We start from the raw sequence: 26,698 nt of genomic DNA, 5'->3' as shown, positions 1-26,698 counted from the left end.
CCCCTTTGATTTTTATCCTGACTTTTGAAGAACATCTCAGGTTGACTCTAGCTTTGTCAATGGGCACAGCACATGATGACATATATGATGCAGGTTCAAGTGTTGGACTTTGCTGCTTTAGGTAAGACAGTGGTTATTCTTCATTCTTCACATTTACTTCCATGTTGATGGAAAAACAAATTATGCATATTCATGTTATACATGTTGATTCTTAATTATACATATGATGTGAAGACATACTTTCTAAATATCTGTTTGTTTACTATGTTGTTTTGACAATAGTGGTGTACAGTAGCTAGCATGACCTGTAATGTCTCTTGTATGCAATGTATGGCTTATTTGTATGACTGCATAGCATAGCAGAAGAAAAATTGGCTGTGAGAAAAAGGTAACACATAAGTAAAGTAACACTTTACTTTCCATAAAAATAACTTTTTAATTAATTAAATTACTTTAAGTAGTAACGCAATATTCTAATGTGTTACTTATAAAATTAACATTACCCAACACTGCTGACTAGTTTTCTTTGTTGCAGATGCAATGCAAATTTACTACGCATAATTTGCTCCGCTTGTGGACCACAGCCACCATTCTTAAGCATGGAAAGCAAACATAATATCTGAGTAAAGACCATTCTGAACAAGTTGATTAAATCCATACACTATACAGTAGTGAATTTGGTTGTAGAATGCAGTGGCCACTCCCTTAAACACTGTGAACAAGAGGTGTGACAGCAGCATTTTGCTGCAGTGTGTACATGCCCCATGCTTTTCGGTGAACGTGTCTGCCTCTTAAATTAAACTGCAAGCAGACACAAACTTTCTCTAATAGGCACCCTCCGGTTTGATCAAACCTTTTCGTTTTACTCAATTACTCGCCCACAGTTCTGGAGCATGCTGTGCTTTTCCGAAGCCCAAATTCGAGCGTTAATTTGAATAGGTTGTGCTATTTTTCAAGCAAAAACTTGTCAATTAAACCATAGAGGTCATATATAGTTCTAAAATCATAAACTGAAATGGCAGGGTGAATAAATTCCTCTCTCTTATTTGGTGAGACCAGATGAATGGTAAAAATATGATTCTCATTATAACCAGGCAGGAAGAACATCTTAGTTGCCTTTTGCTCCAAGGTGGAATACTGATGTTTTAAGTCCTACAAAACTCAAAACGAGATAATTTAGTAGAGATTCTAGTGGATTCACACTTTTAATAACTCTCAAGTAATAGGGGAAGACAAGTTAGCAAAACAATAGGAAAAGTTAATTCTTATTGACAATTACGCTGTTATGTTACAAGGATGGGAAATGAATGGGAAAGAAAAAACAACCGAGGTATGCAGCAAAGCATTTGTGAAGCCACAACATGCACAACCTTGAGGCGGATGGGCTACAACAGCAGAAGACCCCACCAGGTACCACTCATCTCCACTACAAATAGGAAAAAGAGGCTACAGTTTGCAAGAGCTAACCAAAATTGGACAGTTGAAGACTGGAAAAATGTTGCCTGGTCTGATGAGTCTCGATTTCTGTTGAGACATTCAGATGGTAGAGTCAGAATTTGGCGTAAACAGAATGAGAACATGGATCCATCATGCCTTGTTACCACTGTGCAGGCTGGTGGTGGTGGTGTAATGGTGTGGGGGATGTTTTCTTGGCACACTTTAGGCCCCTTAGTGCCAATTGGGCATCGTTTAAATGCCACGGCCTACCTGAGCATTGTTTCTGACCATGTCCATCCCTTTATGGCCACCATGTACCCATCCTCTGATGGCTACTTCCAGCAGGATAATGCACCATGTCACAAAGCTCGAATCATTTCAAATTGGTTTCTTGAACATGACAATGAGTTCACTGTACTAAAATGGCCCCCACAGTCACCAGATCTCAACCCAATAGAGCATCTTTGGGATGTGGTGGAACGGGAGCTTCGTGCCCTGGATGTGCATCCCACAAATCTCATTCAACTGCAAGATGCTATCCTATCAATATGGGCCTACATTTCTAAAGAATGCTTTCAGCACCTTTTTGAATCAATGCCACGTAGAATTAAGGCAGTTCTGAAGGCGAAAGGGGGTCAAACACAGTATTAGTATGGTGTTCCTAATAATCATTTAGGTGAGTGTATATCTGAATAAAACTGCAGTCCTTGTCAGAAAATGTCCTCGGCTGGCAAAAGTACTTGAGTTGTACAATAGCATTGCCACATATGTGTTTAGATGTGTATGCGGCTAGATATAAGCCAATATTACAGCCATGCTTTCCAGACAAGATAACACTGACTGCTATGAGTAAGCAAAGTGCTGTGTTGCCTGCAACTAACTTAATCCCACTCAACACTTCCAGAATTTACTAGGAATAAACTCCAGTGATTGCCAGAAAGAAGCCAAATGTAGGAGTGTAAATTCATATAAGCACAGCATAACAGTTTAATCCTTCAGTTGTGTTAGGCATTATGCTAGCTGTGTAGATGCTACTTAAAATTTGCATATGAGTGACAGGAATTAGCAGGTAGCGTCTACATTTATACATCAATTATATGTCGCTTTGATCTCGATATGTTTAAGCAAGGATTAAAATAACAGTATTGAGTATCAAGACTAGAGTAAATTATAATCTAGATATTAGCCTATTCTATTCACTTCAAAAGAGCCAAAAGAATACCCAGTAACCCCAGTTAACCCACCAGAACTAAAGTTTACACTAGTTATAAATGAGAAGAGACAGCTTCATGTCAGTAACACGCAATGCTCCTAATGGAACTGTAAGTATTTATTGCAGAGGCAAATTGAAGCTCGATGCAGTAACCCAAATGTAGTCTTAGACAGACTGGTTCTTATTCTATCAGACATGGCTTTTCTGTTTCTACCCAAGTCTTTCTACCAAAGAGCCTGGGGAAAAAAAGTAGGCCTTTTATTTATCATAGACTGTAGGAACTACAGGTAAATGGTCTTCACTTATATAGCGCCTTTTTAACATTTAACGGTATTCAAAGCGCTTTACACTGTGACTCATTCACCCATTCACATACACATTCACACACCAATGACGACAGAGCTGCCATGCAAGGCGCTAGCCTATCATTGGGAGTAACTTGGGTTTCAGTGTCTTGCCCAAGGACACTTCGGCATGTGGAGTCGTGTGGGCCGGGAATCGAACCGCCAACCCTGTGATTGGTGGCTAACCTCACTCTACCACCTGAGCCACAACCGCCCTACCCCATCCATCCATCCATCCATCCATCCATCCATCCATCCATCCATCCATCCATCCATCCATCCATCCATCCATCCATCCATCCATCCATCCATCCATCCATCCATCCATCCATCCATCCATCCACCCACCCACCCACCCACAGTATTGATTGATCATTTGTTCGTTCATTCGTTCTTTAGTTCTATCTATCATTCTGCTGATTCTTTTACTCTTCAGCAGCCTCCTTGTAGACTCAAATCTATGTGTGATAGAGCTTTTTCAGTGTCTGCACCTAGATTATGGAATGCACTTCCTCTTGCTGTTAGAGATGCTCCCACATTAGACAGTTTTAAGAAGATGATATAAACTCGCTCTATATATCTTTCTATCAGTTTTTCAATTGTTCTATCTACAGTATCTAGCACGATCATCTCTGCTCTATCTTGTGCTTCTCTTTGCATTGCAGAACTTCTGTAAGTCACTTTCGATAAAAGCATCTACTTAACATGCTTTACATTCATTTATTAAGTATGTACAACAGAACCGTGCACTTGGGCAATCACGCATGCCTTTGTTTGTAAACTTGCATAGAGTACATTTCTGACCTAAGATATGTCCCAAATATCATTATATAGACGTTCATTTCATAGTAACATGTTTAAAGACACAGCATTTCTTTTTTTTAAAGAAAACATGGGTTTAAGTGTGAGGTTTGTGTCTTTATGTGTGTGTGTGAATGAGTTTGTATGAAAAGCATTTAGCTTAGAAAAAAGATGAAGGAATTAATAAGCACAGAAGCAGATGAATTAATAAATTAGAATGCAAAACTCTAGAATTTTTCCAACAAAGATGTTGCAATAAAATGCCTTTGAAGAACGAGACATTACCTTAAGCTTGTATGGTTATTTAAATTGAGCTGAAACCTGTGTATTTTACATAAAGTGTGACTCATTTGAATTCAAAAGTGTGACCGTTCGGCCGTAGACAGCACTTGTGTTCATGATTATTGCAAGACAAAGTGAACCTCCGCATACTTAGAGATATGTGTGGGTGGTCATGTGTGCTGGTGTGCAGAACTGTTTTGCAGATAGATGTGAGACGAGGACTCATCAGTGCAGTATAGAACAGAGAGAGAGAGTGAGTGAGTGAGTGAGTGAGAGAGAGAGAGAGAGAGAATTATAGCTGGTTGTAACTAACAGTAAAACCTTTGACTCCTTTGAAGAGCTCATCTTGCCAGCAGTCTGTACACTGCTTATTAAATTATGTACATAAACATTTGTAATATGACAAAACAGATGTGAAGATGCTGAATACTGAACTGATAATTACTAAACTAAGGCATTTTAATAGTTTTATCATTCATACAAGCTCATCGGAGTTTTGGCCGTAGATATGACCTCTTTCCTTTTAGCAACATCTGCGTGCCAATGTGTTGGCGTCATGCTAAAAGCGTGTCTCGTACTGGTGCAGTCCTGAGTAATCTATCCTCGTTTGTTCGGTCGGAGTTGCAATCTGTGATGTACCAAAGCCCCGTGAATGTTGGGTTGTTTAATGCACGCTCAGTAAACAATAAAGCCCTGCTTTTATCAGACATTATCGCAGAGCGAAAACTGGACCTATTGTTTTTAACTGAAACATGGCATAAACAAAATGACGGTCTCCTCTTCAACCAGATCACTCCTGAGGGGTATGGACTGTTTGATTTACCGCGATCTACTGGTCGAGGTGGTGGAATTATTGTGGTTCATAATCTGCAATCTAACATCAGCGCCGTGAGTGTACCACAGTTCTCATCTTTTGAATGCCTTGTTTTAAATATTTCTGCTCCAAAGGCAATTACCATCGCTACTGTCTATCGACCACCAAAGGCAAATGAAGCTTTTATGACTGACTTTGCTGACTTGTTGTCAATGTTGTGTTACAAATTTGAGAGAATCCTCATTCTAGGGGATTTCAACATACACATTGATGAAAATGACTGTGCGATGGCAAAAGACTTCCTATTTCTATTAGACTGTTTTAATCTTAAACAGTTTATCAGTGGTCCTACACATAACAAAGGTCATACATTAGACCTTGTGATTGCAAACCAAGCAATTATATCACATCAGTGCACAGTTGATATTGGTCTTTCTGATCATCTGGCAATCTTTTTTAATATGGAACTGCCTTTTCCTTCTACGTCTTCTTCACATTCTGTTCATTTTCGTAAATGGAAATCAATTAATCCGTCAGATTTTGCAGACTCTGTTGTTTCCTGTCTTAGTGGTCCACAGTCATCTCATCTGGAAGATAAGATTTTACATTTGAATGCTGTTCTTGCCTCTAATTTTGATTCTTTTGCTCCGTTGAGGTCACGCAGAGTCTCTTTTTCTTGTTATGCCCCATGGTATAATGATGACCTGCGCTTTAAGAAAAAAGCTTGCCGTAAAATGGAGCGTAAGTGGCGTAACTCGGGCCTGAATGTATTTTACCAGGCTTGGAAAGATCACTTGGCGGAATATAGATCTGAAATTGAGTCTGCTAGGTCTGTTTATTTTTCCCAGATAATTGATGATAATCTAAGTAATCCAAGACATCTATTTCATACTATAAATAGGCTTCTTACAGCCAATGTTGGCATCTCTCTGCCTGTTTCAAATCAGGTGTGTAATGATTTTCTAAATTTTTTTAGCTCTAAAATTTAAAATGTTTACAAAATTATTCATGCTATACCAGTTTCCTCTTCTATACTATGCTTGCCTTCTTTCTTTGGCACATCCTTTACTATCTTTTCTGAAGTTGACTCTGAGCTGCTTACTAGGGTGGTAACAGGTATGAAAGTTACAAATTGCATACTTGATCCCCTCCGTACAAGCCTGTTTAAATCCTGTTTTGATTCATTGTGTCCAGTTGTTCTTGGCATTGTCAATGAATCTTTGTGTTCTGGTGTTGTCCCTGCAGCATTGAAAACTGCTGCTGTAACGCCTGTTCCGAAGAAGCGTGATGCAGAGTTGGATAACATAAATAACTATCGCCCTATATCAAATCTTCCTTTTCTGGCAAAAATTTTGGAACGTGTTGTGGCTTTGCAGCTACATAGTCATCTCTCAGTAAATAATCTTTTGAGCCCCTTCAGTCTGGTTTTCGAAAATTTCATAGTACTGAGACAGCCTTGGTTAAGGTCACCAATGACCTGTTGATAGCCTCAGATTCTGGTTCTCTTTCCATTCTTATCCTTCTCGATCTTAGTGCCGCTTTTGATACTGTTAATCACAATCTTCTACTAAACCGTCTGGAAAATGTCTTTGGTGTTTCTGAGACTGTATTAACCTGGTTTAGATCTTATCTCTCGCATCGTAAACAGTTTGTTTGTATGAATGGTTTTCGGTCTGAGATTGGTTCTGTCCGTACGGGTGTTCCCCAAGGTTCAATTCTTGGTCCCTTACTTTTTAGCATTTACATCTTTCCACTCGGACTGCTACTAAGATCACTTGGACTTAATTATCACTGTTATGCAGATGACACTCAGATTTATATTCACTCTAAGCCTGGTCAAAATCTGGATGTTCTTTTTTAACACACTGTATTTCTGAGATAAAAACATGGATGTCTCAAAATTTTTTGTGTCTAAATAATGATAAGACTGAGTTCTTGCTTATTGGCACTCCTCATCAGCTTCGTAAGGCTGGTTCACTAATTCTGAACATAGATGGGACTGACTTGGAGGCACAGACTAAGTTAAAAAACTTGGGAGTTATATTTGATTCTAGTCTGTCCTTCGACTCTCATGTGCGGTACATTGTTAAGAACTCTTATTTTCATCTCAGAAATATTGCCAGACTTCGCTCTATGTTCTCCCTCTCTGTGACTGAAAGGCTTATCAATACTTTAGTTTTTTCTCGCATTGACTATTGCAATGCACTTCTTGCTGGAGTTCCAAAAACCACACTGAACAAATTACAATGTGTTCAAAATTCTGCTGCTAGGATCTTGACAGGAATCAGAAGAAATGAGCATATTACACCTATTTTAAAGTCTTTGCACTGGCTCCCGGTCAAGTTCGAGTCGATTTTAAAATACTTATGCTCACATATAAGGCACTGCATGGTCTGGCACCGCAGTATTTGTCTGCGCTTTTAACTTCATACACACCCAAGCGTCATTTACGCTCTTCACAAGCTGGTCTATTGGCAGTCCCACAGACTCGGTTAGCGTACTGTAGGGGATAGGGCTTTCTCATCCTATGCTCCTAGACTTTGGAATGCACTCCCTTCAAATATTAGAGATGCACAGTCTTTAAGTAATTTCAAATCTTTATTGAAAACGCATTTTTTAGGCTAGCTTTTATTTGACTTTTATTTTATTGTATTTTATCTTGTTTTTTTTTTCTTTTTTTTTTTTTTCTGTGATGTATTTTTGTTTTGCTTGTTTTATTATGTAAAGCGCCTTGAGAAGCTGCTTTAAAGGCGCTATATAAGAATAAAGTTATTATTATTATTATTATTACAAGCCTTTTATTATTTTTATGACTGAGTATGTTGCCTTGTTTTCCAGTAAAACTTCAGCAGTTATGTTTACTTTATAGGCAAAATGACTATGATTATAGTCATTTAAAAAATGTTGAGTTTTGGCAAATAAAACTCACCCCACTGGAAAATAGTTTTGTCATGTTTTAAGCATTATCCTCACCAAGTTTTATTAATTTCTCTGAATACAAGACATAAAAGGTTCAGTCACAGGGTCAGGTTTTCAGTGCCATTTTTCAGCTCCTGATTATTTAAACTAAAAAAGAAAAATCTATTGCTATTTGTTCAATCCATTGTGAAGATAATTTAATATTTTATCATCCTTCCCACCTCTTACATTTTAATTATAATATTGATCAAGTGTAATGAACACTTTCAACACTCATTATAGAGTGCATATAAAACGGTGCTTGATTTTTCTGAGTTCATCATGAATATTTGATAAATATAACAACGTCAGGATTTTCAGTGTAAAATTACTTTCATTTTTGGTTGTTCCTCACCATCTATCAGATGTCTTCAGAACACTTGGAATAGTCACATGGACTACTTATATGATACTTTTGGGATATTTTTCTAAGCTTCAACATGAGGCACTATCAACTGCCATTGTATTGAAAAGATTACATTTGAATTTTGGGTTGAAATATTTCTTATATTTTCAACTTAACCCTTTAAGCTCTGAGGGTGTTTTTAAATAAGTTTCAGTGGCATACCCAAAATTAAAGACAAAAAAAAAGAAAGAAAAGGAGGGTCAAGATGGTATCATTGCAAATAAATCTTTTCAAAATTGTTAGTGGTATAGATTATGATACATTTTGATACTCTCAGCCTAAGAAACTGCTGAAGAGGCTTGAGACTTGTTTGAGACAAAAATTTACTTTTTATCTTATTTTTCTTATTTAACATTATATATCTTTGGATTTAAATAAGGTGGCTCCAAAAACTGCTTTTGTTTTGTTCCCAATCATGTCAACTGTAACAAAACAAATGTGTTGATATGACAAAGCAAACTAAAGTTATAGCATAAAAAAAATTATAATAATAATCCTTGTGTACAAAAATTTATCAAAGTGTCCAAAAGTCTCTCCAAACAATAACAACATAATAATTGTACATAAGAACTAATTACACATGCAAACACAACAATGACTAAAGGTTTGCATAGCATGGAGATATGAATGTACTAATTATACACAATGAGTGTGAATCATTGAGTTTGTCATGTACTTGGCGCCATCTCCTGGTTGCTATATGTAACATTGTGCTTCGTGTGGATTATCTAATGATCTACATACAGTATGCATCCGATTGCCTTGTGAGTGGACTTGTTTGAAAGCTAATTGACTCCTCCAAGTAATTAGCTTTTACTCACTATATTTTTGTCTTTGATTCTTTTTGATTTTGTCATTGAGTCTACTCATTGAGAGCATTCCAACCACATATGACACCATTCACAAGCCGAGGTTTAGCTCCGGCTTGTGATTGGTGAGCGAGATCATGAGATGAGAATGTAAGGATCATCACCTAGCAATGATGGTCTCTAACAGCTGTTTTTCACTGCAGTGAGAGTGGAGAGGTTTTAATATTCATGGATTTCAGTGCAAAATCAAAGGCCCAAAATTCTGAAGGTGCACATGTATGTCATTTTTTTAAATGTACGTACAACCCAGTAATCCACATAAAAACATAGTACAGTATATAGCTTAGCATAACATATAACAGAAAATGCTCCAAAAACATTATTCTCATGCAGCTTTCATCATGCTACATACCTGTCTCTTTTCCCAAAAATGAATGAGATTAAAGCAATTATTTACTAAAGAAATATTCATCTCTCTCAAATCTCATTTGCACTTTCAACTATACAAACTTGGCATATGACGACATGTCACGCCAGGTTTAATGCTAGCAATGTCATTCGTGTGTCTTGTAACCGACCATCATTTGCCAAGTTTGTTTATGTGAAAGAGTAAGATTTTCAATTACTAACAAATTTTGGTCAGTTCTTCACACAAAGATATCGTATGGCTTCAAAGGACTTGGAATATAGCACACAATTCGGTTTGACTACTTTTATGGTACTTTTTTGGAAAACTTTGGGGGTACTGTACCATGTATCTGGTTATAAAGTAATACCAGTAATACCAGACCACTACGTAGTCTTTTAGAAGACCTTTTTATCCAAAACTAACACTACAGTTATTACGCTTGGGATTAAGTGTATTGCTTAAAGACAATGAAAATAAGTTGGGCTTGAACAAGCAACCTTCTGATTACCAGCCCTGAGATTTAAACACCAATCCACATCATTCTGGTGAACAGAATACATTAGAAATTCTGAAGTTATGCAGGAGCACATTTAACTCATATATATATATATATATATATATATATATATTTTAATCTCTTTATCTGTTATCTTAACAGCAAAGCCGCATTTTTATGTGCTGTATAATAATGCTTCAAAATAAGTCATGGTTGCAGCTGTCGTTTTTGTTCATCTTGTACATCTGCTTCGAGGAGTCGTCCTGCGGGACACGTCATTTATGTATGCAGCTCTGCACTGGAACACTAGTTCCGCTTGATTTTGAATGGGAATGAGGGACTAAAGATCAGAAGGAAAGACGGGATGGTTGCTGTTAATTTGACAAAAAAATGGAAAGCATCTTATTTTTATTTTCTCAAGGTTAGAGGAAGAGAAGAGCAGTGGATTTGTTGTAATGGTGAAATGTGGAAATTGGAGGAATTTAATTTGTAAAGCCAAGGTAGTTCATGACTCACAGGTAGTTCAAGATGAAACAATACAAAACACAATCAAACAAATATTTCTCACATTTCAGAGAATTCAATAAATAATAATAATAAAATGCAGGTCATGGAAAACTTGGAAATATCAGGGAATATTAAAACCCTTCAAAAATCATGGAAATTAGTAGGATGTTAAAAAGGCTGGAAATATATTTTGTGAATATTCAATTTTCTTGTTATTTCCTGCTGTAAAGTATTAAAACAGCTAGATATGTCTCGTTGTGAGTGCCTGTGTACAGAAAACAGTAACACTTTTTTCAAGGGCACACAATAATACACTAGTTAATCATGAATAAGACAAAAGTTCATAATTAACTGAGTGTAGAGTAAGGTTGTCTTAGCCATCATTTACAAAGTATTATCTTATTTTTGTATAGAAAGTAATGTCATCAATGCTCAGTTTCATAGATACATTATAAATCAAGTTTACTAAACAATAATAAGCCAGCTAATTAGTATGGGCTTTACAAAGCGGTTACTAAAAAATAAAAATAAATACTTTATTAAAGGAATAGTTCACCCAAAAATACAAAATACAATAATTTACTCATCCTCATATGTGTATGAATTTCTTTCTTCTGCTGAACACAAACAAAGATTTTTTTGCTCTGTAGGTCCTCACAATGCAAGTGAATGGGTACTGAAATTTGGAATCTCCAAAAGGACATAAAGCAGCATGAAATGAATCCATACGACTCAAGTTGTAAATCTATGGCTGTGTTTCCACCTCATGTTAAAATGCATTTCTGGTGATCCGATCACATGTGATCAGCCCTAAATACAGTTCTAAACGGGGTCTAAAACATTGTGTGATTGGATCACAGAAACCACATACGAATGTGGTCAAAAATGTATGCGACCACTTCACATTTGATGTGTAAACAGTACTCCGTCCGGAATGCGTGCCAGCTGCAGTGAAGTGCAGACCCTCATCTGTCAATCAACCACTGTGCTAAAACAAGAGTTATACATTGTTTTTTATTTGTTGTGTTGGCTTTAAAAGGAAATAATCATCCAATCAGAACATTTTAAAAAGCGGATACCTACACGATCACGACGAGCTTCATGAATCTTTTTTTAGTGTGTCTGATGTCATCACAGATGACAAGCATGAACACCTGAAGCTCCTTTAATACAGGTAATACAGTAGAATAATGGATAATTCTACTTGTCATGTTGTGTTTGTGCTTCTGGGAGAAACAGTGTGCCTTTTTTCTGCTTTCATTGTCTTTTCTGAATTTGTTGCACTTTACACACTGACATAGTGATTGATGTATGTCGCTATGAAACAGAGACCATGCCATCTAAATCCGAACACAACTGGTCATAGGAGATGCATTTAAGTGACCAGGTGTAAACAGCGATGTGTCTCACCTGACCACGTGTGGTCGGATCACCCGAGACACATCATAATACCAGGTCAGATCAGATCAGATTAAGTCCTTTTTTACTATACATCTCCACTTTCACTTTCACATTCTCCTTCTTTTGTTTTTGAAATTCACATTTTTTTATGCATATTGCCACCTACTGGGCAGGGAGGAGAATTTAAAGTAAAAAAAAAAAGACTGAAATATTGATCAGTTTCTTACCCACACCTATCATATCCCTTCTGAGTGTATGGATATAACCACTGGAGCTGTATGGATTACTGCCTTTATGTGCATTTTGGAGCTTCAAAAGTTTGAAAAAATGTCAGTATGTTGTACTTTCCATTGGGCCGGCTGTGGCTCAGGTGGTAGAGCGGGTCAGCCACTAATCGCAGGGTTGGCTAAACGATTCCTGGCCCACATGACTCCACATTCCAAAGTGTCCTTGGGCAAAACACCGAACCCCAAGTTGCTCCCAATGGCAGGCTAGCGCATTGCATGGCAGCTCTGCCGCAATTGGTGTGTGAATGTGAGTGTGCATGTGTGTGTGAATGGGACACAGTGCAAAGCGCTTTGGTAACCTCTAAGGTTAAAAAAGGTGCTATATATGTGCAGACCATTTACCATTTACCATGGCAATTCATTGATCAAAAAGGTTTATCATTGTACTTTTCTTATTTCCTGTTGCCCAAGTCGGTATACGAGTCCATAAAACACACATCACTCCATCACCAAAAGCAAAACAAATTAAAGGCCTGAATTATTTTTGAAAACACAATGGTTTCTTTTCTAAAGAAAATTTGTTTTGCAGATTTCCCTGGCTTTGCTCGCTCTTATTTGTTAAAGCACACAAATCCGCTGCGACCTTGAGTAGCGTGGTCCATTTTTTCCTGCGTCTCTTTCGTAATCTGTTGTGATGAAAACTCAAGGTTTAGCTAATGCTCTATACTTCCCTTTTGCTGTCCTTCTTGTGTTGCTTATGAAAGATGATGCCCCATTTTCTTTTTCAGTGATTTTCTGTGGCAGACTCAATCAGCAACACTCCATGCTATTCACAGGGATGACAGATTGTTCCCTGTTCTTAAAATGATACAAGGCATCACAGTAGAGATCATTAATTAGATTAAAAAAAGATTTGCTGTCTCTTCACAGTCATTAAGCAGAGACTATTAGGAATTGTATCACTTCTATTTTTGAAATTAGCACAGGGAAACTTGATGCCCTATTCCCACAGGGACAGACAGTAAAGCTAGCGGAGCAAGCATACAGATACATCCTCGTATAATGTGATTCCCGTAACAGCCAATTAAAGGAATATTCCATGTTCAAAACAAGTTAAGCTCAATCAACAGCATTTGTGGCATAATGTTGATTAACAGAAAAAATTATTTCACCTCGTGCGTACTTTTCTTTAAAAAAAATTATTTTACACTAAGGAACTTTCAATGGAAATGAATGGGGCCAAAACAACAGCTGTGCTACTGTCAGGTTACTGAAAAATGTTTGTTACTTTTAGTAAGTTACTCCACAACACTGCTAAAAAAAATTTAATCATTCAGATACCATAAAAAAATCTCTCACCATTTCGATTTGTAAAGATTCGATCTAAAGAATAGTTTGCGAATACTTTATACTTTAGTGTCATAAAATCAGGCTTGATGCAAACAGGTTTTTATGATCAACCTGTAGTGAAACCTTTCAACACTGGCCTGTAGATTTATCTCCATGACTCAAACAGCCAACAGCATATCCATTATTAATGTCTGAAATGCAAAAAAACACTTTCAGCTTGAAGGTGAACCAATGCACTCATACATTGCCTTAAGTACTGATGAGTCAGTAGCAGAGTGTAGGAGGAGGTCCACATCTTTCCCACAGCTGCATAACTTCACATCATCAGATCAGAGCTCACTCAGTCTCACCTAAACCTATATCAATCATGCCATCAGACCAGTGCAGTTCCAATTTCTGCACATTAATGTCAGTTCCTCATGCCCAGCTACACTAAATACCAACTTATCCTCCTTCTTTTTATTTCAATAGGGTTAAATATGCCACAGTATACTGTACATTCTATGTACTAAAGAAAGAGTAAGAGTAGTATGGTAGTATGCAATTCCAAACAAAGCCAGACATCCTGTCCACATCGGACACATTCGTTTATGAGCAAAGGCTTGAGACTATCTACACTGGCAGCATTGAAGTGAACATTCTAAATGATGGTCATAAAACATTATACAATACATTAAGTACAATAATCCCCTGATTTAGAGATGCAGTGCGTATTTTACGCTGGCTTTGGAGCATTCCACGTGCTTCTCGTACACGGGAGATAGCAAGTTCAGCTTGCCGCCTAACATGTACTGAGTAAAATGCCTATTATTTCTTTTTTTTCCCCAGATTCTCACTCGGCTAAATGTTGCTGATTGTGCCCATCTCCAGTTGATGGAGTTTTGAGTAGAAAATAAGGATATAACCTCATTAGCTAAAGCGACGAAAAGCTATTCAGACTGATCCGACTGATCTGTCTGCAACCATAGGAGTAAATTGAACTGTCGTGGTGCAGTAAGTCGATCAGGCTGTGTGTATGTTTGTGTTGAGTAATAGTGTGCGAGTTGTGTGTTGGTGTGAGTGTCGACTTAGCATTATGTGAGTCTTTTCACAGTCTTAAGAGGAGGTGGAGGTAATTTGGAAGAGGAAGCCCCAACTCCCCACCAAGAATAATAATATAAGTGACTCAAGGATTGCTTATCGATTTTTGTGATTTCTGTTGCATCAGGTGGCATAGACAATCATTTTTGTGTCCTTTCCTAATAGTGGCCAAATCAATCATAGGCGAATTATACAAAATCCATTTTTATCACACCACAAAATGCTTAGCAGTTACACTTAGGACCCATAAGAGAGATTAGGATTGTAGAAATGAGATTTGAAGACATAGAGAGAGATAAGGTTATGATAAGTCCACCTTCTCTTATTTATCTGTTATAGCTGAGCTGAGCACGAACTATAACTCATCTCTGGATGAAGTAATCTGGCTGGTCAACAGAGCATTACAGCGACAGCAATGGCTCTTAGAGGTGATGATTCAGGGTAAACGGTAGTATTCGGCTCATTGTCAGCCATTTCATCTCCTTATAAATAGTTAATATGAACAAATGTGTGAGACTTTACTCTGGATACTGTTATGTCCTTTCTTGTCTCAGTGGGCATCAAACAGTATAAATGTTTCAGCGGGTGATTATAAAGCGGGAGTGACTTACATAAGTATGCTTCGTTATTTTGGTATATAAATGGTATAAATTATGATAGTATTATAATCAGGGTACACTTAAATAACATTCTCCTTAATTAAAGCCTTCACTAGCTCTTGCCTGCTGTGGCAAGGGATAAATTGGAATGGAACAGTCCTGAACGTTGTTCCAGCACTTCAGCTGGAAGTGATTTAAAAAAAAATAAAAAATAGTCCAGTCTGTGACGTGACAGAACCTGTTCCACTGTACACTCACTCCGCCTTGCTCCGCTGCATGCTTCAAGCATTTCAGATATGTGTGAAACATCAATGGGTGTCATATGATAAATGGGCATTCAGTTTTTTAGGTTGATGGAGTCAGATTTCCATTGGACATTTTGTCTTTGAGGTGGGTAAAGTGAATCTTGGGAAATCTGACTAATGAAGCCATTAGGTATTCCATTTTTGAAATGGGGCTGAGTTAAGTGTTTATTGGGCATTCAACTTTCAAGGGTTAGGGTTAGGTTAGTCAAATTATGTGGAGTCAAATTATCATAAGGCATTTCATTTCTGAGGAAGGCTGCCAATTACATATTACATTTTTGAGGTAGGTGGAGTTAGATGTCCATTTGGCCTTTTTTGTATTGGATGTGGGTAAAGTGATTATTGGGAATTCTGAATAATAAATCCATTAGGTATTCTGTTTTGAGTCAGTTTTTCATTGGGCTTTCCATTTTTTAGGTAGGTGGAGTCAAATGCCCATAAGGTTTTGAGTTATTTTTGGTAGGCAGAGTCAAATTATCATTGGTCATTCTGTTTATGAGGAGGGTGAAGGGGGCATTTTGTCTTTGAGGTGGGTAAAGTGATTATTGGGAATTCTGAATAAAAAAAGCCATTGTTTATTCAGTTTTTGAGGTGGGGTGGAGTCAAGTGTTCATTGGGCATTCTGTAATTTAGATAGGTCAAGACAAATTCCCATAAGGTATATATTTTTTTAGGTGAGTGGAGTCAAATGATCATTGGGCATTTAGTTTTTGAGGTGTGTGAAGTCAGATGCCCATTGGGCATTTTGTCTTTGAGGTCGGTCAAGTGATTAATTTAATTTCTGAATCAAAAAGCCATAGGGCGGAGTTAAGTGATCATTTGACAATCCATTTTTGAAGTGGATGAAGTCAAATGCAATCTGTGTATCATTTGTTCTTTTCATATTCAATTAGGATTTAAAAATTGGAAAAACAAAATACAACATGTTATTTGATTATTCGTTTTCTTAACCTATATAAAAAATAAATATATGTATATTATATATATATATATATATATACTTTTTTCGTAATTTCGTTAAAGTTAAAAATAGGAAATTGGATGTCCATTGGGCATTCTGTCTTTGAAGTCGGTCAAGTGATTATTGGGAATTGGGAATCATAAAGCCATTGGGTGTTCCATTTTTTAAATAGGGCGGAGTTCAGTGTTTATTGGGAAAATTATCATTAGGCATTTCGTTTTTGTGGAAGGCGTAGTCAAATGGCAATTCCGTGTTCAGTTTTTTAAGTTGACAGAGTCAAACGCTTATGTGATAATTAGTATTTTATCCTTTATTTGAATGTATGTTATTTCTATGATAAATATTAAAGATAAACTGTTGCATTTGAATCTTAGGTCTTGGTTGAAAGTAGGTTTGCTTTGGACTACTGCAGTATGTGTCATACACTGCGGTGCACTTTGTAAAATATTGAGGCGTGTAAGAGGTACTGTCAGTTTTTGACGAACCATAAAAGGGCACAAAATACTGTTCCACCTTTCAGTTGTCATCTGAGAGGAGAGCAGAGAAGTGTTCATAAATTATTTCTGTCAAGAACAAAATGGGGCCAAAAGAAATTGAAAAAAAGGGAAAAGTAATTGATGTCGTTTTCAGCCAAACTTGAGTTCGGTTCATCAAATATTCATGTTCATAATATTAGGCAATGAATACATAATAACACAATGAGATAGACATCCGAGTTAGAAATCGCGTAGTGTAAATATGGCTCATAAAGACAAGAATGGTAATGGGTTTTTCTTCAAGTATGGACACTTTTGGCCCTGTGAAATTTTTGAAAATAAACTCTCACACTCAAATTTATTCGGCTCACTTTATATGAGGTTTCTTTGACTACTATGCTCTTACACATTTGATACAATGTACTTATTATGTACACATTGCTGCATTTAGGTGCTTCGGTGCCCTGGAGCATACCGCTCTGCTGGGCCCTACCAGTCATTGTTACTCTATGACCATGCGCTACATGGATGGCTTTCACTGTTGCCACAGTCTCCGTGTTTATATCATCGTCTCCCGCTGAACGCGTTTACTTGCGCTTCCTCCTGCGAACTTCGAAGGGGGGAAATAGGGTGGTAGATACTGTGACTGGGCTCCTGATGGATGTGCTTTTTTCATGCGGATGACCCGGGTTCGATTCCCCCTTTTGTCTTACTTTTTACCATCCTGTTTTCTTGTCTTCACTCTTAATATTTCCTTTAATACTACTTATAATAATACATCAAAAATTATGAAAAGGTTGATTGCCTCGCAGTGATTTGGTCACGCTGAAGGTCAGGGAGTTGTTAAGGTTTGAACTAAGTCTTATTTACACTTTTTTTGCCTGCAATAAGTATAAGTATCTGCCGATCCTAAACCTAACCCTACCCATCCCTTACCCTAAACGAAGTCTTGCTAAGGCTAATTGCTAGCATATTATGTATCCCGAATACACGCGGTTATAATATTTTCAGTTTTTATGTTGCATAATTATGGTAAATTACGCATTATGGTCAATTACGCACAATAAAATATTCATGTCTCATGTTTCATTTCAAGGATGCTCTACACACGTCTCCTTGTAAACCAAGTACACTAACTTTTGAAAAACTTATGAAGGGCAAACTTGGTGGCGCTGGTGGTTGTGTCCATAATGGATATGAATACTTTTTTAATCAATCATTGAAGTGGTTTATGTTTACTTCACTCTTTGTTTCAATCAGCATAGTTTTAAACATTTGACAATTATTATTTTTTTTATTAATTTTCATAGTTTAAGTTTGAAAGTCTGTGTCTGGGACAAGAGTAATACAATCAAATTTATACATGAAAAGGATCTGAAATGTAGCAAAATAAACAATGCTTAATTAAGTATGTGGTTAAAATTTAAATGTGACCTTGATTTAACAATGAGAAACAATATCGAAGTCATATTTAGTAACTATCTACATTTACATTTATGCATTTGGCAGACGCTTTTATCCAAAGCAATTTACAGAGCCCTTATTACAGGGACAATACCCCCAGAGCAACCTGGATTAAGTGTCTTGCTCAAGGACACAATGGTGGTGACTGTGGGGATCGAACCAGCGACTTACCAGTTATGTGCTTTAGTCCACTACGCCACCACCACTCCATCTACACCTGTGACATAAAAGTTGGCCTAAAGTTGAAGAAACATAATGTAACTTCTAGTCTTAACTCTCGAGTCATCCCATTGTAAACTCCGGTTTCTACATTGTGTTTCAGTTTTCTCTTTATTTCTGTATGTTCACTTTAAACTATAGACAGTTGTATGGAAGAGCAATTTTCTTTGTTTCCACTTAGCTGTCCCCCTGGGGTACATTGAAAGCTGTCCAGAACAACCATGTTTTGTTGCCAACAAAATACAGTAATTTCCTTGTCTCTAGACCCCTAGAATACGGTAGTTCGGTTTTGGCAATATTCCATGAAAGTCTCTGAAGATTGTGACTCTTTTCTCTCAAACTTCAGCAAAGAGCCAAAGTTTCCCAAGACATTTTAAAAGTGGGTTGTATTAGTTATGCAAGTCATGTAGCTCTTCTGGTTCTGTTTGTGGTTCTATTATTTTCTTATGCACCTGAAGGCAGCTTAATTAAGTCTGCGATATCCTCAGAAAAGTCTGACTGAACAAACTGCTAGGAGCCAAAAACAGCAACTATGTCTTCCTTTTTTTTTTTTCTCCTCCCATGGCCATTATTGATGAGCTTCAGTCTTGTAAGAGGATTGTCTCTTGTCATGACATTTGATTAAAAAAAACACATCATGAGAATTATTTTCCTTCATATTTTACATATTATACTTATTTTCAGATGGTGACGGTGTTTTGCTTAAATGTTGCTTGCTTTTCCTCAAATCCAGATCAAGAAAGAAAGAAAGAAAGCAATCTTCACACAAGACACCTGCGATCAGAGAGCACCAGTCGCGCTCAAATGTGGCCTATCAATTTGCTAATGTTTGAACATTGTGTCTTATAATTGGCTTTTAGGAACTAAGTGGCGGGGAGTCGGTAGTTGGCAGACTGCCTCCAAAAGCCACTAGGATTTTGTCGAGAGATAAAGTTCAGCTGCCGCCTTGCCCTCTAATCAACAGACTGGCTGTGTGGCTTGCTAGATAGCTGTGTCCACCAGTGACCTTTCAGTAACCTGTAAAGAAAGACACTGATATGGGAATGCCACGATTCTGCTGATTTTAACATCCGCACACATGCACATACACACATGCAAAGATTGCTTTAAACAAACCAGGTCATTGTATGATATATATATATATATATATATATATATATATATATATATATATGTATATTCTTTCTTTCTTTCCTTACTGGAGTTAAATCTCAAACAAACTTATTATCCTTCCTTCCTTCCTTCCTTCTGTTTTTCCATAATTCTGTCCTTATTTTACTTCCTTCCTTACCTCTGGTGTTAAATAACAAACAAACTTGTCTATGTTCTTACTTCCTTAATTCCATACTTCCTTCTGTACTTACTTGTTTAAAGGGGTCATGGCATACTCTTTTTTTTTAATAATTGTATTATCTTCCCTGTGGTCCGCTTAGAATGTAAGTAAAGTTGTTTTGTACCAAACAGTCATAATTTATTCATATATAATATTTTTCTACCCTGTCTCTGGCCCTCTGTCTAAAATGCTCGATTTTAAGCTGCCTGGCCCTTTTAGACTTCAATGTTAACTCCCACTGTTCTGAATTGCTAACATCATGCAGCCCTTCTGGTACAGGCATATTTAAAATGCAAAATCCGAAGAAAAAGAACCAACTCAACACTACATTAAAACTACATTTCAGGGTTAACACATAACATACACCCAACACATTTCATCTGAATGTATCAAACTGTTTACTCAAGCACAGAATAAACTATCAAATAGTCATGACAAATGAAATATTCATGAATTAAATTGGTTACTTACAGTTTTTCATCCAGTAGCCCAATTGTAACTGCCCCATCATTCAATAACAATTCTTTTGCAAAGCTTGAATCATATTTCACAAGCAATTTACACTGAAATCTTCTAAATACACTAATGTAATTCAATCTACAGTGATGTTGGGTGCTTCAACCAACATCAACAGGCCAAAGCAGAAACACTGGACTTCACATTTCTCATTTTTCCATTTTGTTTACACACAGAAGGGCATTTTTGCCACTTTTAAATACAGCGCACATTGGCAGAAATGCATAAAAATGATCAAAGATGTCCGTCTAGTGCATGTTTATAAAAGACCAACCTTTAAAAATAGCACAGATAGGTGCAAAACGACGCCTTCCAAACAGCACAACATCAAGACAGGACAGCTGAATGAAACACAATGGGGGATCCACTTTGGATTAATCTCCCATGACAGGCCAATTTCCTATTGAGGAGGAAGTTTTCAGTTCTGAAACTTGTTTTTCTAGTACAATGACCTGTCAAAAGATCAAGGAAAATCTGATTCCTCATGTCATGACCCCTTTAATTACCTTCCATCCATCCTCACTTACTTTTCTTGCTACCTTCTTTCCTTCCTTTCTTAATTCCTTCTTTTCTCGCTTCCTTTCAAATTTTTTTTTTCATTTTCTTCCATCCTTGCTTTGTGTTGTCAAATTACTTTTTTAAAAGTACAAATATTTCCTGTTATCTCTTAATTGATAAGAAGTAATTAAAATCTGCATGCAAAATAATTATACAATTATTAGCACAATGCTTTTTAAAATAGTTTAAGTTTCTAGAAAACCCCAAGACAAAAGTTTATTCTTGTTTGCACATGTTCATGAAAAAAAATTAAATATATATATATATAGGTTATCTTTAGATAATCTAAACTTTCTTTATACATATACAGTATCTTCTGTTCATTTCTTTCAGCAATCGTTGTTCTCTCAATGGCGAGGATCTGAACAGACAGTGGCTGAAGCCTGACCCTAATTTCAGCCCAACGATTTACCACACCAAAGGTTTCCTCTATTACCTCAACAGCATAGGCAGAACTCCGCTGGTGAGTTTCCATTAAATCTCACTGCTTTGGTAATGACCCATTGAATCATCAAGCTCCAAACAGGGCTTTCTGGAAATTGCTACATGATCTCAGAGCTTACCAGTTCCAATTCTATCGGTTTGTTTATGGTCGCAGATTTGCACATTAGAACATTCAGTCCAAAGCAGGCCTGCATGGAAATGCACAGTTTGCAATAAGTCATTAGTGTTGATTTCCAATTTGAGATTAATATATTTAGATGAGACGAGAGCATATCGAAAAGAGTGACACATGTAAACGTGATTATGTAGATGTGTAGTTTTCGTGATTATTGTTTTAATCAAGTTTTGTGACACTATTACGCTTTAAATATAGATTCAATTAAAGCATAAATTAAAATAATTGTGCAATTTGAAAACAAATATTTGTATATGTATGTATACAGTGCATTCGGAAAGTATTTCAGACTTTTTTCACATTTTGTTATGTTGAAGCCTTGTGCTAAAATTCTTTAAATATTTTTTTTCCTCATTATTATACACTCCATACCATTTAATGATAAAGCAAAAAACTGATTTTTGATAACTTTGCAAATTCATTAAAAAGATAGCAACAAAAGTAGGTTTGCCCCTGCTTTTGAGAGGAGTGGTACTATTAAAGAGAGATCCACCTCTGTAAAAAGTTATATGACGTCATGCCTTAAATTAAATTAAATGTCATTTAATTTGTATAATTTCCGTGCAACTAGCATCACCAAACAGATAATGAAAATAACAAAATAATAATAATAATAATTGTTTTCAAATATGTTTCCTGAATACTCAAAACAGATAACAGATAGTCCTGGCCCAAACTCATGCCACCGATTAAGCAAATGTGGCTGTTGTCATGATGCTGAAACAAACAGAGCAATGTTTTGACAGCCACACAGTGATAATTTTTTTGGTGAAATCATCCTATTAATGGCTTACTTGTAGTTTATACTTCATATTAAGTATTTTAACCTTAACATTAAAGGGTAGTTCACTCAATTTTTTTTATTCTCTCATCAGTTACTCACACTCTGACTTACTTTCTTCTACTGAACACAAACAAAGATTTTCAGAAGACTATCTCAGCTCTGTAGGTCTATACAATGTAAATGAATGGTGACCAGACCTTTGAATCTCCAACAATCACATAAAGGCCACATAAATGTATCCATACGACTCTAGTGGTTAAATGAGGTGGGTGTTGGTGAGAAACAGATCAATATTCAATTCATTTTAAAATATAAATCTTCATTTTCACTTTCTCAAGGTGTGTGTGTGGGGGTGTCTATCCCTTTAACATTGGCACAAATATGTTTACACACAGTAGCCATATTTACATATCAATTATACTGTAAATCAAAATTATCACCGTGAAAATAAATCGGCGTACCTGGTAAAAGCAGCCTTGTCGTTTCCCAAAAACCTAGAATAGAAAAGCTCGACTCGTGAAGTTAATGAGCAAAGATGGACCTCTCTTGTTGAGTGTTCACAAAAACCTGATATCCATACAGTATCTATGCACTGACTCCAATGAATGCCTATACTGTTTAGAGATGAAACTTGTATTAGAGTCAATGCACTCTACATCGTCTAACATTATATTCCCCATTCTGTCCTTATTATTATGTATGCTTGTGTTTTTTGGCATTAATCATGTTTGGCTCGGTCTAAAGTTTACGGAGTGTTCGTATCATGTCGTGAAAGCTAAAAAAGACAGCCTGTGTTGCTTTATTTCTATCTGACATTTGACTCTTTTGTCCTTGCCTGTTATTTTCCCTCACATGTACACAAATACATCTCTCTGTTTCTCTATCTCTCTTTTGAAAAACTGCTGCATTATATCACATGGACCAGGTGTTCTGCGATTACCATGGACACTCCAGGAAGAAGAATGTCTTTCTGTATGGCTGCAGTATGAAGGAAACCCTGTGGCAATCTGGATCTCCCATTAACACAGCTTCGCTGAAAGAGGACCCAGGTTACAGGGTATGTTTACTTGCCATAGAAAAGGAACACTCACAAATGAGATCTTATTACAAACTTGCTCATCATTAGATACCTATTAAATGTCCAAGATTTAGTATGAACTCAAACATTTCTCATCACATGTTATCCTGTTCATTTTAATTTTATTGCTCAATACTTATTTCAACAATTATCTCATCTGATTCTATTTTTATTTCTCCTAAGATATATTTGTAGAAACATCTGAGACAAAGTTGATTTGACACATAATCGAGAACTCTATTAAATGAAAGAGCAACCTTTGAGCAATACAGTTTTCCATGTGGAAAGATAACTTTCTGGCTTTTATCTTCAATTATTAATCACCACAATCTGTTTATCTGTAGTCAGAGCCAACAATGCATGACTTATAACGTTTTTGTGTGTTTTATTATCTTTTTTATCTTTGTCAAGTTATAAAATGAGAAACTTTCACTCAATCTATTGACATTCATTTGTCTATTTTATTGAATTCTGATTGGCACAACTGCATTCCATCTTGCCTGAAACTTCTGTTTGTGAGTTATTAAAGTTCAGTGTCCAAGAAAATTTCACTCCAATGTTCTCACTATGACGAATTTATTTAAATGCATATGCAAATCGGATGAATCTGTGATGTGGAAAGTATTGTGTGTCTAGCTGCTGCCTGTCTGATGTATGCCATCTATATTAAATATCTCTTAAATTAAATAATACAGTATATACATTGGCGGCCAAAAGTTTGGAATAATGTACAGATTTTGCTGTTTCGAAGGAAATTGGTACTTTAATTCACCAAAGTGGCATTCAACTGATCACAAAGTATAGTCAGGACATTACTGATGTAAAAAACAGCACCATCACTATTTAAATTGTTTTTTGTTTATTTTATTAAAACTAGACAGGCCCCATTTCCAGCAGCCATCACTCCAACACCTTATCCTTGAGTAATCATGCTAAATTGCTAATTTGGTACTAAAAAATCACTTGCCATTATATCAAACACTGGAGGTTCATTAAATGAAGCTTAATATTGTCTTAGTGTTTGTTTTTGAGTTGCCACAGTATGCAATATACTGGCATGTCTTAAGGTCAGTATTAGGTCAAAAATGGCAAAAAAGAAACTGCTTTCTCTAGAAACTCGTCAGTCAATTATTGTTTTGAGGAATGAAGACTATACAATGCTTGAAATTGACAAAAAGCTGAAGATTGCATATAAAGGTGTACACTACAGTCTTCAAAGACAAAGGACAACTGGCTCTAACAAGGACAGAATGAGATGTGGAAGGCCAGATGTACAACTAAACAAGAGGACAAGTACATCAGTCTCTAGTTTGATGCCTCACATCTCCTCAACTGACGGCTTCATTGAATTCTACCCACTCAATGCCAGTTTCTTGAACAACAGTAAAGAGAAGACTCAGGGGTGCAGGACTTATGGGAAGAATTGCAAAGAAAAAGCCACTTTTGAAACAGAAAAACAAAAAGTAAAAGGTTAGAGTGGGCAAAGAATCAGAGACTATGGAAAAGAGTGTTAACCCTATTGAGCATTTTTGAGATCAGCTAGACTGTAAGGTAAGTGAGACGTGCCCGACAAGACAGCCACATCTGTGGCAAGTGCTACAGGAAGTGTTGGGTGAAATGTCACCTGAGTATCTAGACAAACTGACAGCTAGAATAACAAGGATCTGCAAAGCTGGCATTGCTGCACATGGAGGATTTTTTGATGAGAACTCTTTGAAGTGGTTTAAGAAGTTCTGAAAATTTCTTAAAAATGTAATAGTAATTTTTCACTTTATTAATGTCCTGACCTTATTCATTTTGATCCGTTGAATGCAACTTTGGTGAATAAACGTACCAATTTCTTTCCATATTGTAATGTTGCTGCTGGTGCTGGCAATGACAAAGACGTGAAGATGGAGAACCCAAGTGCACTTTATTTACATACTTGAAAACCCTAACTCCATACATGACTAAAACAACTACATTCACATTCAATACTTGACAATAGACAATGACAAACATGAGGCTTAAATACATGACATTTGAGAACAAGACAAACAAGTTAACCAATGAAAATACAGGAATGATAAACAAGATAACAAGACTAATAAACTTAAACCAATAACAAACTAGAACTGATAATAAGTAACAAGACAATAAACCAATGAACACAAGACACATGAACATGGAGGGAAACAGGAATCACATGACTAGGTAGCACATGACATGAACAGGAACTAAACTTTTCAAAATAAAAGACATGAAATACATGAACACACACATTAAACATTACACATATCAGCAAAATCTGTACAGTATTCCAAAAAGTTGGCCGCCAGTGAATATACATATATACACAACACTGCAACTGTGGACACAAACTCTAGAATCCAATTTTTATGTTTCTTAAAATGGTTCAGTGAAATGTATTGCTGCCTTTAAAGGGGTCATGACATGCCCTTTCTTTAATATTTTAATATGTTCCTTGAGTTTAAGTGCAGTGTCAGAACAAGCGCTATATAAATGTATCATCCATTCATTATAATATTAAAAGGCTGGGTTGGTGTGGATGTTTGATGCAAGTTTTACTAGCTGTACCAATATAGTCATGAGTTCAGAACCCAACTTGATCCATATTTCTATGTTGCTGAATGTGCAGTTATGTGCAGTTATGTACTGATCTCATGTTGGCATTGTTGGCACGGCTGCATATAGTTTATTTTCCACGATACTGCAGTGAAAAAGAAACAAGTGACCAAGTGTCCCCACATCAATAAATAATGCAATAAAATTGGCTTGACTTTGGATGTTCTTTATTCACAAATAGTCGCAAATTTATGGACCGTCTCTAAAGATACAGCAACATTAGAGCATCCAAATCCAAAACATTTACAAATAACAGAGTATGCAACGCAAGTTTTGGAAAATCAAGCCAAGAACTTGCAAAAGCAAAAATTTAAATATGAGAAAAATTGTCAGAGAGCACAAAAAAACAGTAATATAACCATGGAAAACATGATTGTGATGACTTCGAGTTAATTGTTTTGTTTTTTCTTTTCTGCATATCGCGGCACCGTTTTGTGGTCCGTTCTGCATAACGCGGCAGCTCATTTTTGCTTATCGCTGCCGATTCGGCACATTTGGTGGCTGACCCACTGGCTCGCTCTGTTATCCCACTAGCAAGTCCGCCCCTGATCGGCCCCAAAGTGCGTCGGCCCACCGGGAAAATGCCCGGTATGCTAGATTGCCAGTCCAGCCCTGACTGCAATGGTC

At 36.6% G+C, this 26,698-nt stretch overlaps 1 protein-coding gene across 3 annotated transcripts in view; it reads left to right on the top strand.

Annotated features, from left to right (window-relative positions):
* LOC127638267 (cytosolic carboxypeptidase 4) overlaps nucleotides 1-26,698 on the top strand; it is a 239,678-nt gene that overhangs the window by 159,229 nt on the left and 53,751 nt on the right. For all 3 annotated transcript variants that reach the window (XM_052119726.1, XM_052119723.1, XM_052119724.1), the window contains 2 exons: nucleotides 21,299-21,428; nucleotides 23,294-23,425. In XM_052119726.1, coding sequence (XP_051975686.1) covers nucleotides 21,299-21,428; nucleotides 23,294-23,425 — 262 coding nt within the window. The remainder of the gene's footprint in view (nucleotides 1-21,298; nucleotides 21,429-23,293; nucleotides 23,426-26,698) is intronic.

Source organism: Xyrauchen texanus, chromosome 46, assembly GCF_025860055.1.
Source record: "Xyrauchen texanus isolate HMW12.3.18 chromosome 46, RBS_HiC_50CHRs, whole genome shotgun sequence".
Lineage (NCBI taxonomy): Eukaryota > Metazoa > Chordata > Actinopteri > Cypriniformes > Catostomidae > Xyrauchen > Xyrauchen texanus.
Note: the sequence above shows the minus strand (reverse complement) of the source record. Positions and strands in the feature narration are given on the sequence as shown.